The following is a 14,418-nucleotide window of genomic DNA, read 5'->3' as shown; positions in this document are numbered from 1 at the left end:
GAACTCAGAAATCCGCCTGCCTCTGCCACCCGAGTGCTAGGATTAAAGGCGTGGCCACCACGCCCGGCTTTACTTTTGTCTTTCTTTTCAAGGGGAAGGGGAGTTGTTTTTGTTTTTGTTTTTGTTTTGTTTTCAGGACAGGATTTCTCTGTGTAGCCCTGGCTGTCCTGGAATTTGCTCTGTAGAGCAGGCTGGCTTTGAACTCCAAGACCCACCTACATCTGCCTCTGGAGTACTGGGATTAACCCTGCTCTTATTTTGGTCTTTTTGATTCAGGGTCTATACTATGAAACCAGGACTTGTATATAGACCATGCTGGCCTTGAACTCATAGAATTCCATCTACCTCTGCTTCCCAGTGCTAGAATTAAAGGTGTATGCCACCATGCCCAGCGTTCTGTTTGTATTTTGAGCAAAGGTTCACTATGTAGCCCGGGCTGGCCCCAAACTCATGGTCCTCTAGCCACAGGCTCCAGTGACCTGGGATGGCAGATATCACTTCAACAGTATCCTTCCCTGCTGGGCCTTTTGCAACCCTGAACACAGATCTGTGCAGTGACTTTCTGGGAGGGGACAGAGAAAAGAAAGATGCACTTCCCAGACAGTTAGGCTGCAGACCACTTGCTTTTGTTTGTTTCTTTGTGGAATGTTTGCTCATATAGCCCAAGCTCTCTCCAAACTCCCTACATGGCCAAGGCTAGTCTTGAACTCCAGCTTCTTCCTCCTGAGCACTGGGATGCCAGGCTTGTGCCACCGCATCCAATTTTATGAGGCTCTAGAAACTGAACACAGTGCTTTGCACATGCCAGGGAAGCCCTCTGCTAACCAAGCTTTGTCCTTTCCCTTTAGAGATGGGGGCGGGGGGAGCCCAAGCTATCCCAGCACTGCTACAAAGCCCAGGCTCCCTTGAACTTGAAACAATCCTCCACCTCTGCCTACCAAGTGCTGGGATGACGGAGGTGAACCATCATGCCCCTCCCACTGTCCGTATCCACTGTCCTTTTTACAGATGAGGAGATGAAGAGGTTAAGTGACTGGCCCACGATGCCTCAGTCAGAACGTGTTCCAGGCATGGGGAACACAGCCTACAAGAGGCAAATAGAGGCTGATTGAGGGAGCATGGGAACCGGGAGCATGGCTCAGTGACTTCTTTAATGTGAAACTTGTTCGCATGGAGTCAGTGGTACTGTGTTGGTAAAATTAAACATTGTTTGCGTTTTTGCCTGCTCTGCTCACTGCAGGGGCAGCTACACAGCAGCTCTGCAGAGTCTTTAGGGCTTGGCTCAGCTGCGCGCCAAGCGCGTGCGGTCACTGTAGCGTTTAGGGACTGTTTCCGTTCCATGGAAGGGTTTTTTGAGTCACGGACACTTAAGTGTGTTTCAGAGTTGAGTGCTTACTCTGTGGTTTTTGCCTTAGCGTCAATGGCTGAGATGGCCCGGGTGTCCCTCCTGTAGTTTTGTGTGGCTTCAGTCCTATGTTTCTTTTGTTTTTGCTTTCAGCACGGAGGAATGGTACATGGCCTTTGGGTGTTGGTAAGATCATTACCACTGAGCCACATTCCCAACTTGCTTTTTACTTGAGATCGAAGCTCACTAAATTGTCCAGGTTAGCCTTGGACTTGCCCTATAGTCCAGGTTAGCCTTGCACTTCAAAAGCCTCCTGCCCCAACCTTCCAAGTACTGGGATTCTGGGCCTGCACAATGTGGGTCAGCTCTCGATAGCAAGATTTCAATATTCAGTCTCTCTGCTTTGGCCTCTCTGTTAAGAACATATTTGTGTCATGAAGTCATGGCGCACACCTTCAGTCTCAGCACTCAGGGGGCAGAGGCAGGTGGATCTCCGAGTTGGAGGCCAACCTGGTATATAGAGTGAGTTCCGGGACAGTCATGGCTGCACAGAGAAACCTTGTCTCAAAACAAACAGACAAACAGATTTGCATAGACCTCCTCAGAGCCCCAGTGTTCAATGCCCACTCCACCAGCCACGCTACATTTTTTTGTCCGTTGACATTGGTATTGGCTAAGGAAGTGTGGCACACCCAGAGTTAGCAGAAGAGGAACATAGGGAAGATGGTAATACTAGCAGCCAAAAGAGAAGCAAGGCCAGATCCAGAAGGACCTCAACTCTATAGGAGGCACAAAGACACTAACTAGCTCAAAGGCAGGAGAAAGGCTGACAGGAGCCATAGTCAGGCCTTCACTTTCTTTATTATTATTATTTTATTATTATTATTATTTATTCTTTTTGTCTGAAGGAGACTGGCAGAATTACTATATTCAGTTACTATATTCAGTTCAATTAACCTTCAACTATTTGTATAGCACATAAGAAATCCCACTGCTCACATTTCACTTTCGAAGGCTCCCTCAATGCCATGGACAGTGGGCTAAAGAGGTGGCAGAGAAGGAAGCCGGAAGATACCCAGGTCAAAACGCTCAAGAAAGGAAGGCAGAGGTGTCACACACCTCTCTGGAAGCCAAGGCAGGAGGATTTGCAATCTGAGGCTGGTATAGTGAGAACCAGCTTCAAATGGTGGTGAGGTGGGGCAGGATGGAGAGCCAGGAAAGAGGCAAACAGAGCTGAGATCTGCAGGGGGCAGATCCACGATACCAGGTGCTGGGTTGTGGTATACAGGACAAAACACAAGTTAAAGGTGGCTTTGAGACAATGAACTTGTGTATCAGGGTAATCACTGATCCTTCACTGGGTCAGAAATCCCAGGAGAAGAAGGGGCTTTTGTGGGAACGTGAGAAGGAGCTTAGTCATGCTGAGGGGGCAATCCCTGTGAGACACTCAGGAAAGGGGGCCACCAGGCAGTGGGGCCTGTGGGACTGGAGCTCAGAAGACCCAGTTTGTCAGCAGACTGACTGTGGAGACAGCCATCCAAGGCAAAGTGGGACACTGGGCACGGTGTGGCAGGACTATAACCCCAGCACTTGGGAGGTAGCGGCAGGAGGATCTGGAGTTCAAGGCCAGTTTTTGGCTACTCAGCAAGTTCTAATCTAACCTCAGCTAGGCTACAGGAGACCCCGCCTCAAAGAAACCCAAACACCAAAAAGAACAACCCACTCCCACATGCACACAGAAAGACAAGCAGGTGTGTGACCAGCCAGTGGGTTACAGCACCTGTGGCTCTCAGTCTCAGGGTTGCTGAGCAGACATCCTGCATAGCAGACATTCACCTTACGATTCGTAACAGTAGCAAAATTACAGTTAGGAAGTAGCGACAGCATAATTTTATGGGGGCGGGGGCATCACAACAGGAGGAACTGTGTATTAAAGGGTTGCAGCAACGGGAAGGCTGAGAACCATCGGTCTGGAGACTGGGAGGAGAACTAGACATCCAAGAGAAAGGCAGGAAAGGAAGAGGTTAGCCTTGATGAATCCAAACTGAGAGACTGGGAAGGGTTCTGAAAAGCATCCTGTATCACAGGAGCCACGAGAAGAGAGCACTCATGCGAACAGGGAGCTACCAACAAGCCGAATGCCTGAACCACAAGAATAAGGAGCAGGTGTGGTTGGTAGCCCCACTGGGAGTGGCTTCAGTATGGGAGGCACAGAAGCAACAGAGTAATATAAAAGAGGAGTGACAATGCTGCTTTCAGGAAGAGTGACCGTGCAGAAGCAGCAGCTAGTAAGACGATGACCCAGCAGTCCCTGTCCCCCACAGAGAAGCAGAGGGAGAGGGCTTAAGAAGAGGTAGAGGAGGATCTTGGGAAGGTGCAAGCTGGGAGGAGGGGCGAGGAACAAAGTTAAAAGGTAGGAAATCCACATGGGCTATGCCTTTAATCCCAGCACTAAGGAGGCAGAGGCAGGGGCATCTCTGAGTTTGAGGCCAGACTGGTCTACAGAGTGAGTTCCAGGACAGCCAGGAAGCTACACAAAGAAAGCCTATCTCAAAAAACTAACCAACTTACAAAACAGCAGCAGCAGCAGCAGCAGCAGCAGCAGCAGCAGCAGCAGCAACAACAACAGCAATGGAGCTGGGGACTGAGTGGAAGAGGCTTCCAGAGGTGAGGGAACGAGAGCAGCCAGCACTCGGGAAGATTCCGGTGAGCTGCATCTTGCGGTACAGGGTGAGACCTTGTCTCAAAGAAGTGGGGGAGGGGAAGAAAGCGAAGTGTGGGGTGGGCAGGATGGGATGCCAAGACTCAGAGGCATTCAGAGGCAGAGAAACTGATTGAGTGAAGACCTGAAGAGATAGGAGAGTCAGGATTCAGAGGTCAGGTGGCAGGATTGGCTGGGTTAGAGGAGGGTCCAGAAGCCCGCATGAGGACTCTGGGACCCTCGAGGGTTTGAAAGCTCAGATGTAGGGACTCAATGATGGGCGGGGGTCAGCTTGGTGAACCAAGGGCTGTTCACCAGGGTAGAACAACCAACCAACTCTCAGGTTCAGGAGACTCGAGAGTGGCAGGGAGGGGTAGCCACGACTGTGGGAGGGGGCTCCACAGAGGCATATATCATGTTGTATCATGTCTAAAAGTAAGACCTCCTTCCCAGTGGTCCCAAAAGTTTCCCTGAGCTAATCCCACCCAGCTCCTCCCTTAACACAACCCTAAGCAGTAACCATTTCCCAAAACATACCACTCTTCCATCTTCTATGTCTTCCTGCCTCCAAAGCCTCCGAACCACCTTTCTCCTCCAGGAAGTCCTCCCTGATCACCTCCCTGTAAGTCTGGATGGGGTCTTTCCCTGTGGTCTCCTCTCTCCAGCATCTGAATCGGTCATAGCACATACAGCCTCATGTGGTCATTTCCACCGAGATGTCTCTTCCTCACACTAGAAAGGGCTTGGGAGGGCAGAGTCGGTCTTGTTTCTAAGTGGGAGCCGAGGGAAGGGTCAGGACTCTAGTGTAGGGCTGAGGGAAGTGTGTGTTGTGGAGTCAAGGAGAGCGTGATGTAGGCATAGATGCTGGTGAGGACTCACTGAGTGGGGGGGGGGGGGGGGAGCGGGGCTGGACACAAGTGGGAACTCAGGAGAGCTAGGGCAATGAGGGAGTCCTTGGGACTCAGGCTAGTGCTTGTGGCTGAACGCCAGGCCTGGGACAGCGTTTGGCGTGGTGGTGGGAAGAGGATGTGCAGGATGAGGCTTGAGGAAAGCAGGAAAAGGCAACAGGGGCTCCCCTTGGGAGTGGGGTCTAATGCTGGTTCCCTGGGCCAGAGTGCGTCTGCTGCATGCTCATGGAGGGGGGCTGGGAGTCCAACGCCAGAGGAAGCACAGTACAGCCCCTCACTCACTGTATGTCACAAGGGCCAGCTGCCCTTCTGTGTGCTCCCTCCCTTCCTTTCCAAGGCTAGCCCAGATCTCCCTTGGTAGCTTCTCAGTGACCTCTCAGTAGCCACAGCTCAAGGGAAGGCAAGTCCAGACTCCGTTTCTGGCAGGGAGAAAGAGCGGCACCAGTAGGCCTCTGTGCCCTCCCCAGCAGGGGCTCCACAGTGTGGGTACAGCTCTAGGCAACCAGATACAGAGACAATGGTGTGGGGCTTCATCCCGATGAGAGGGGGAGGGGCATGTAGTCCAGGTTAGGCTCACTTTGTAGCCTAGGCTAGCCTTTAACTCACAACAATCAACAGTACTCAGTACGTCCTCTTCCCTTCCCCCACAATACCCAGAAACCATATCACAAAACAGTCCTTGCAAACTGAAGCCTGAGCACTGTTCTGAAGGTCCTGAGTTCAAATCCCAGCAACCACATAGTGGCTCACAATCATCTGTACAGCTACAGTGTACTCGCATACATAAGATAAATAAATAAATCTTTAAAAAAGGAAAGATAGATAGATAGAAAGACCAGGCATGGTGGTGCACACCTTTAATCTCAGCACTTGGGAGGCAGAGACAGGTGAATCTTTGTGAGTTTAAGGCCAGCCTGGTCTACACAGTGTAGTCTAGGATAGCCTGGACTGTTAAAGAGGGAAACCATGCCTCCAAAAGAACAAAACCCAAAAAAGGAGGAGGGGGGGAGAGGAGGGGGAAGAGGAGGAAGATGAAGAGAAAGAGAAAGAGAGTGAAAGAAAGAAAAAGAGAAATAGGCTGGAGAGGCAGTGCACCAGACAAAAGTGCTTGCCACACAAGCCTGATCAAGTGACTTTGGGTCCCCAGAATCCAAGTGAAAGCCGGACCCATATCAAGCATCTGCCGGGCGTGGTGGCGCACGCCTTTAATCCCAGCACTTGGGAGGCAGAGGCAGGCGGATTTCTGAGTTCAAGGCCAGCCTGGTCTACAAAGTGAGTTCCAGGACAGCCAGGGCTACACAGAGAAACCCTGTCTCAAAAACCAAAAAAAAAAAAAAGCATCTATAGTCCCAGCACACCATTGGGAAATGGAAAGAAAAGCCACTCCTGATGTTCACAGGCCACCTAGCCGGACTTAGAGCATCGGAAAGATCCCGACCCTGTCTCAGACATGGGGGAAAGGCAGGGACTGCCATCTAAAGGTTGTTCTCAGACCTCCACATCCATAAGTTGTGCCACAAGAACCCCCGCCCATGAATACACACACGCGCACACGCACACACACATGTGCACTATTTTTAACTGTATAGATACATATAACATTTATACATCTTGTTGGGGTGTGCATGCCTGAGGCCCTGGTCCAACCCCCAGCACCACCACCAAGCCCTCAGTGTACCCCTATCTCCATCCATCATCCCCCAGACATCTGGCTGTGCTCCTATGCAGTGACATGACCAACTCACAGGGGTATTTCAGGATCACCATGCAACAAGGACCAACTGATGGCACACACCATCATGCCTGGTGACCCCCACAGCACCGACTTCTTGCCGTGTCTGACCTAGACTCTGACATCAGTCAGTAATACACGCTGCGCGGGCATCAGTTGTGGCTACTTCAAAATCAAGCATATCGAATATGTTTGGTAGCCACGGAGAGAAGCTGGCTCTACTAAATCCCACTTCAGTGCTTGTTTGTCAATTCCACTGACTCGAACCCCAGGTCTGATGTCCACCTGTGTCAGTGAGCATGTGACCCTCTGTGGGTGAGCAGGATTGCCATGCCTGTCACATGATTAAGGCTGGCCCCTCTCTGTGTCTCAGCGTCCTGATGTCTCTCTCTCTCTGTCTCTCTCTCTCTGTCTCTCTCTCTCTCTCTCTCTGTCTCTCTCTCTCTGTCTCTCTCTCTCTCTGTCTCTCTCTCTGTCTCCCCATTTTGGAAATGGAGGAGACTGGTTATAAATCACTAAACCACATCTGGCCCATGGAGTCCAAAACACCAGCCACAACAGAGGCATGAGGAGGAGTCCGAAGGTCTTGCTGCTGCTGCTGCTGCTGCTGCTGCTGCTGCTGCTGCTGCTGCTGCTGCTGGAACCTCACCTTCCCTAACTGTTTCTTTAGCTGGGGTTTTTTTCTGCCTTCGCCAACCCTCAAGCCTCCCAGTCCAGGCTGAGTCGCTCCTGTGGAGAGCCTTGGCCCTCACTCAGCCTCCTCTGGCTTGCGGGCATCAGTCCCATGAGAAGAGTGAAGCAAGGGGGAATTGGGCGAGACTTTGGAAAGACTTCCTGCCTGCACGACAGCCCTTGATGGGGGATGTGGAAAGAGGGACAAGGCCTTGGGAGGGAGAGGCCCCCACCCAACTCTCTGGCAGGGTCACTAGCATACACTGACCACTCCCAGTACATAGTGCCCCCATTACTGCAGCTGTTGAGCAGAGGGTACAGGATGCCTGGGTTAGGCCAGGAGGCTGATGCAGTAACTCTGAATTTTAGCAAACTGTTTTAATGGACACTGGGCTCACTGAGCTCCATGGGAATAACTGCAAACTATTAGGGAGACTGAGGCAGGAGGATTGCTGCAAATTGGAGGCCTACACAGGGAATTCTGGGCCAAGGAGGGCTATCTAGCAAGACTGCGTCTCAAATGAACAGAAGGGAGACAAAAGAAAAATAAAAGAAAACTGGATTTGCGATTCTTTCCTCTCTTATAAAATATTTATTTTTAATCATAAGCATTTATATATTTATATATTATAGACATATTTATGTATTTATTATACATTATATAAATAGTTATATATTTATTAATTATATAAATATATAAACACTTATCTATTACAAATATTAACAAATATTTAATATGTGTGTGTGTGCGCACACACACACACAGAACTCAGAGGTGTCACATCCCCTGTCGCTGGAATTACAGGTGGTTGTGAGGTGCCCATCATGGATACTAAGAAACTGGAGCAAGGTCCTCTGTAGAGCAGTACACACTTAACTACTAAGCCATCTCTCCATCCTGCTCATTTGCTCGCTCTTTCTTTCTTTCTTTCTTTCTTTCTTTCTTTCTTTCTTTCTTTCTTACTTTGTTTTGGTTTTTAAAACAGAGGGTCTCACTGTAGTCTGACCAACTTTGGCATTGGAGTCACAGCAGCCCTGTCCCAGCTTCCCGAGCCAGGGCTACAGGCATTTCTTATGCTCAGAAATCGTACGGGGGGGGGGTGCCTTACACAGTAAGGTCACTGCCACTCAGAAGGGTGTGCTGGCTTCAGCTCAGGGAGTCCCACAGGACCTGATTTAAGTTACTGGAGGAAGCCACCTCCCGTTCTCTTCTGTGCTGTTCCTGTCTGACATCAAACAAGGAGAGCTGGGTGCTTCCTGCCTCAATGTGCAGAGCCTCTGACCAAAGGCTTGCAATTCAGAGAGGTGCCCTGAATGCCTGAGCCTGGGATTGGGGAATAGGGCATGCAGGGTAGGGACTCTCTCCACCCCTAGGAAGTATCACCATGGATACCCTGAAGAACTGATGTTGGGTCAGAGGGCCTCCTAGAGAGGTGTTGAGCCAGAAAGCAAAGTCTAAAAGGAGGAAGGAAGGTCAATAACGAGGGGTCCATAGACAAGTACATCTCAACAAATGAAACTGCCCGCTGGATAATCCACAGTGCTCACAAAGCAGGGACAAACGAAACAGCCATCATAGAAGGAAACCACCAGAGGCTCTCCAGTCCCACCCACACCAAGGGCCTCAGCAGCTCAATCCCAGAGGTACTCACTCCGCCTCTGCCTCTTGCCCTTGATCCCCCGGCTGCCCACAGCGATGTGTGTCCAGCTCAGAACCAGGGCCACCACGCACAGCCCAAGCCGCATAGTCACTGGCCAGCCCCGGGCCCCTGGCAGGAGGGGTGGTCTCTTGCTAAAAGGTTCTGAGGCTGGGTCAGTGACAGGAGAGCCAGGCCCGGGCTGCAGGCCAGATCCACCATAACCTCAGCTGGGATCTGAGGGGCTTTGGAACCGGGTTCTCCATTGGTCCAAAGGGAGGTCCTGTCCTGCTTGAAGCCACCTCAGAGGGTCACATGAGAAGTCTTTTCACACCAGCAGAGAACCACCCCCAAGATAGACCTGTGGGCAAGGAGAGAGAAGGGTTAAGTCCATAGTGCTCCAGAGCCCCTAATTTACATTTCCTCCCTTCCTTTGGGTTTCCCTGTCCTGGACTTTGTAGAATTCAGGAAGTCTGGACAGTGCTGCAATACCATACCAGGCACCCCTGAAGAAAAAAAATCTCATCCTCCTCCAAGCATCTTGCATCCCAATACTGGGACCAGCTACCTGAGTACCTGGATCACAATGGTTACCCAAACTAAACCCATTTGTCCCTGGTGATTCCTCAATACTAGGAACCAGCTGTCCCGGTCCCGACTAATATTGGCTAGTTCTAATATTGGAAGTCCTTCTTTAAGTCTGCCCTACAGACCTCATGCTGCTAGAAATATCCTGACATTTGTAAAAGAGCTCTTTGTCCTCTTATGAGTGACTCCTCAGCTTTCTCTTCCCAGTGCTGAGTCACCCATGTGCCTTTCACCTGTCCCAGTCCAGAAGTTAGAGCAGGGGCCTCTAGCAAGCAGGCAGACTCTGCATGGCCCTCTGGGGTTGGAGGGAGAAAAGGAAGTGAGGGTTCCCCTCCAGCCACAGAAACTCTGACACAGCAGGCCTGCGGGTCTGGCTTTTGTGAGAGGATACAAATAGCAGCCACTGCCTGTCCTGGCTAGAGACGCAGAGAATGGCGATAATCCCCCAGCCCAGAGAGAGCTTGGGCTCTGGACCCAGCCGCCAGGGTGATGGGGGCAGGGGCACCCGTCCCTGCCTGCCGCAGTGTCTGAGAAGTTGGGCATCTGAGCTTCAGGGTTAAGGAAGGAGCAGGAGAGAGCTTCGTTCCCACTGACAGGGTCACTCACTCACAACAGGCTCGCCCCCACGCCCGCCGAGAGAGTGCAGCGGCGCACCCACTTAGGCTCACAGGGTGAGCGTTTGACTTGTTCCCGTGGGGGGGGGGGAGGACGAGGCTGTGCACATGGGTTAGTTGTCATTGGACCGGCCGTTTGGCCTCCTTGTACCTCGGGCTCTTCACCTACGAAACCGGGATTGGTTCTGAGTTGTTTTGGCTTACTAATGAGAAATCCGAGATACTCAGTATGGAGCCCCCAGCCCCCTCCCCTCTCCCGTTCAGCTCCTCTGTGCCCGGTCCACCCCCTGGCCTCCCAAAGAGGCCCCAGCAGAGCCCACCTGCACTGGAGATAAATCATTACCCCCTGAGGGAGTTCGGTACCTCCCTCCTCCCTCCTCGGCCTCTCCCCCTGGCTTTGAAGGCCAGACACACTCAAGTGGTTAAGCTGCCTGTGAGAAGTGTTTACACGAGCCTGATGGATCCCACCTGGTGCTGGAGCTGGAGCCAGCGGAGATGCCCCCACCACCCCTGGTGCCCCACAGCTGCCATTGCCTGTGCGCCACCCCCCACCGCCCCTATGTCACACCCTAGCCCCTATAACCATGGATATCCAGCCAAGTGTACCAAGCTAGAGTACTCAGCCCCAACACAGTCGGTGGGAGGAGGGGGGCTGAATGTGGCCCCTGATGGTCATGGGTACAGACTTCAGAGTCAGGCTGCCAGGCTTGCAAGGCCAACCCTGTTGGAGAATTAGCTGTGTTACTTTGGGTTACTGGCCTAGAAGCTTCGAGCCCGTTTTCTAAACTGCAAAAGTCTGGTTTAGATCCAGCTTAGGTGAGGGCATGCACCGTGTGCTCAGAACAGGGTGGACACTAGTGGGGTTTCAGTTAAGGTAGTTAACATTTTTCATGAATGAGGTTTCACTGTGCGTCGACATTCCTATGGCCCCGATAAAGGAATTTAACATCTCCTGAATCATCGGGGTAGCATGCTAAATGCAGATCCCTGGCGTGCAGTTGCCACATTTGCATGTCTCTGTGGTTTGGTGGCCCTGGTCCTGAAGATGTCACCTATCAGGAAAGCCTGTGTCAGATAGGAGGCTAGGATTGGGCAGCTCTGGCCCACCAGTCCTTGCGCCTGCAAACACTGCCTCAAACAAGTCTGGGGCCAAGCCTAGGTCTTTGACTTTGGCCTCATTCTGTGGGGTCCACTGCTCAGGAAAGCTCTCCTAAGCTGTCTTCGTACTCATGGTGCCCACAGAAGGGCATGAGGTACTTCAATGCCAAGGGCTAAGCAGCCCAGCCGATGGCAGACAACTCCTAACCCCTCTTACTCGCCACTCCTTCCCCATCCTCCCAGCTCCTCCCCCCACCTGCCCCTGCCACACTCACCAAGTCCCCGGAGTCCCTGCCAGTGAGAACTTCTTCCCAACCCCCACCAAGGTCTCCAGGAAACCTGTCTCTGCTTGGCATGGGGAGGAGGGCAGATGTGCGTTTCATTGGCACAGGGGGTGCTCGCTGACTTCCCCCTGGAGTGGAAAGAATCTCAAATACTTTCGGGCGCTGTATCTTTATCTCAAACGGAGCAAATGAACTAATAGTTCATCCACACCAGGGAGGACAAGCAACAGACAGGAGCAATGCAGTGTGGGTAAAGAGCTAAGCAGTCGTCCCTGGGAAGGTGCATTTGCTACAGCTGACCGCAGTCTCGGGCTGGAAACAAGGGCCCAGTATGGCCAGGCTATCTGACAATTGGCTGGAGTGACTGTTAAACACAGGTCTGAGATCTTAGACTTTGTGGTGCCAAGCTCCCGAGGGCCACAGATTCCTGTCTCAGAGGTTCCCTTTGCCTTCAGCTATTCTGGGTCCCACCTGGGCATTCAAGGGGACACTGGCACTGGGGAGGACAGGGAGAGGAGCCAGGAGCAGAGGGTGGACTTTTAAATACCCTTGCTTGTTTCTACCATAATTTCCTATTTACTTTGGGTGTTGAATTGCTATAGCTCACAAGTTCACTTGGGAAGGCTCATTACACCACCCTGTGGGAAAGGGCAATGAGCTTCGTTCAAGGCCCCAGGCGCTGGTGGGGTGAGAACAACTTTGTTGGCTGGGGCAGATTCCCCCCACTTATTCTGCACCTCCTCCCACCTGCGGGGGCTAGACCTTCATTTATTCTATCACAAATGAAGGAGAAAGGATTACAGGGAAAAGGGGCCCTGTGGAGTTAAGGACAGAGAATTTTAAAACTAGGGAACTAGGTGCCTGGGCATCCTGCAGACTGGCTGTCACAGAGAGCTAAGGGTCATCAAGGCTCTGGGGATGGGCCAGCACAGGGTGAAGAATCTGGGCGCCATCGGCTGAGATGACCAGAGATCCCAAACTGAGGTCACATGGGTTAGGGAGGGGAGAACCTACAGGGTGGACCCACACTGAGGAAGGGGACTCCGCTGGCTGCTGGCTGCGGGTGGAGCTGAGGGCAGAAACTCCGACTGAGGGGGGGGGGGAGGCTGGAAGACCTTTCACCTCCTTGCCTGCCACAACATTGTTAAGATGAATTGCCATTCCGTCAGACGTCAGATACAGACCCCAAAATGTAAACCAACTTCGTCCGGCTTCTCATTAGCCAACAACACTCCCATCCCTAGAATGGGCAACCGACCTAGGAATTGGATGCCAAAAAGAGCGGAAGTATTTCGGGGGCAGGGGTGGCACTGAGTGCGTGCCTGTGGAACCTGTGGGCACTGCAGAGCCATGCCAGGCTCGGTGACTGTGGCTTTGGCCACCCCGCTGCTGCCCCCAAACTCAGAATGTGGAGAGAAGCTCTGCTCTGTGTGCCTGCTCACCATCCATTCATTCTCATTCTCTCATTCTCTCATTCTCTCATTCTCTCTCTCTCTCTCTCTCTCTCTCTCTCTCTCTCTCTCTCTCTCCTTCTCCCTCCCTCTCTCTCTGTGAGGCCCTGACAGGTGCCAGGGGAGCGGATCCACTGCCCCCCATGTCCCCACCATCCCCACGAGCACTGCAAATACGCAGGATAGGGTCTCCCGTGCCCTGTCCACCCTGACGTCCCTGGGTGGCCGCAGCACACCTCTCCCCTCCAGGCCATGGTGCAGCGCGCATCGGCCTTCTACTGCGTCAGGCTGGGAGGAGAGACCGGGTTTACGCGAACCAGACTGGGTCGCGTGGTCAGAGACGGGTCGCAGCTAGGGTGCGTGGGTAGGGACTGGGTCGCCGCTCTAGGGTGTGTGGGTCGCGTGGGTCGGAGTTAGGGATTCCAGATGGGGCTGGGTCGCAGCTGGGTCGCAGCTGGGATGCATGGGCAAGGCTGGGGTTGGAGCTAGGGACTTGAGGCGGGGCTGGGTCGCGTGGGTCAGGTTTGGGTCACAGCTGGGTTGCCGTTGGGGAGCGTGGGGGGAAGGCTGGGGCGAGAAGGTCGCGGCTGGGGACTCGGGGAGGGGTGCCCCGGGCTGATGTGCGGCGGGACGACGGGATGGGGTCGGGCTCTGCGCTGCCTCCCCAGCTCCGGCTGTGCCCGGACGTGGACCCAGAACCCCAGGGCGGACAGCGCGGGCCGCGGGACTCACCTGGCGCAGCGGCCGTGGCGGGGCAGCCCGGAGGGGCGAGGGCGCGGCCACTGGGTCCCGCGTTGCCGTCGGCCCCGCGCTCCGCCCGCCGCCCAGTTGCTCAATGCCTTCTCGGCCGCCAGCGCCCCGCCCGGTGCATTGGTGCTGGGGCGGCCCGCGCGGGCCCCGCAGTGCGCCGCCCGGGCTCTGCGCCCCGCGCCCGGAGAGGGGCCGGTCCCCGGCTTGCACGAGGGAGGGAATCCCCCGGCGCCACCCCCGGCCGGCCCCCCTGCCCGATCCGTAACAAAAAACGGACTGGAGCGCCGGGCCCGGGACTCCGTAGCCCCCTCCCGCACATCCAGGCTAGGGACGCGCCGTCTGCTGTGTGGCGAACGCCGCGAGCTCACGTTCCCTTTCCCCGACCCGCACCCGCTTTTCTTGGGTTAGGAGAAGGGACCCAGGATGCTTGCTAAGGCCCGAGCCCTCCATCAGAATCTTGGAAAGGGGGGCAGATATAGAATGTCTGTAATGGCCCGGCCACACCCTTCTTCCCTTCAGGATCAAACCTTCAAAGCATCTGACCAGTTGGGAAGACCCGGGAAAGGAAAGTTTCCGATCAGCTCCTTGCACTGGAATCAGTGTGGGCCATCCTACAATACACCCCCCCCCCGCCCCAG

General features: G+C 53.5%; 1 protein-coding gene across 1 annotated transcript in view; it reads right to left on the bottom strand.

The window, feature by feature from the left end:
* Window positions 1-13,937, bottom strand: part of Rspo1 (R-spondin 1) — a 20,787-nt gene extending 6,850 nt beyond the window's left edge. Inside the window, exons 1-2 of the mRNA XM_021200927.2 lie at window positions 13,763-13,937; window positions 9,011-9,356 (exon numbers count right to left, since the gene is read on the bottom strand). Coding sequence (XP_021056586.1) covers window positions 9,011-9,104 — 94 coding nt within the window. The 5' untranslated portion in view covers window positions 9,105-9,356; window positions 13,763-13,937. The remainder of the gene's footprint in view (window positions 1-9,010; window positions 9,357-13,762) is intronic.
* Window positions 13,938-14,418: the final 481 nt, after the last annotated feature.

The sequence above is a fragment of the Mus pahari genome, chromosome 6, assembly GCF_900095145.1.
Source record: "Mus pahari chromosome 6, PAHARI_EIJ_v1.1, whole genome shotgun sequence".
In the NCBI taxonomy this organism is placed as follows: Eukaryota; Metazoa; Chordata; class Mammalia; order Rodentia; family Muridae; genus Mus; species Mus pahari.
Note: the sequence above shows the minus strand (reverse complement) of the source record. Positions and strands in the feature narration are given on the sequence as shown.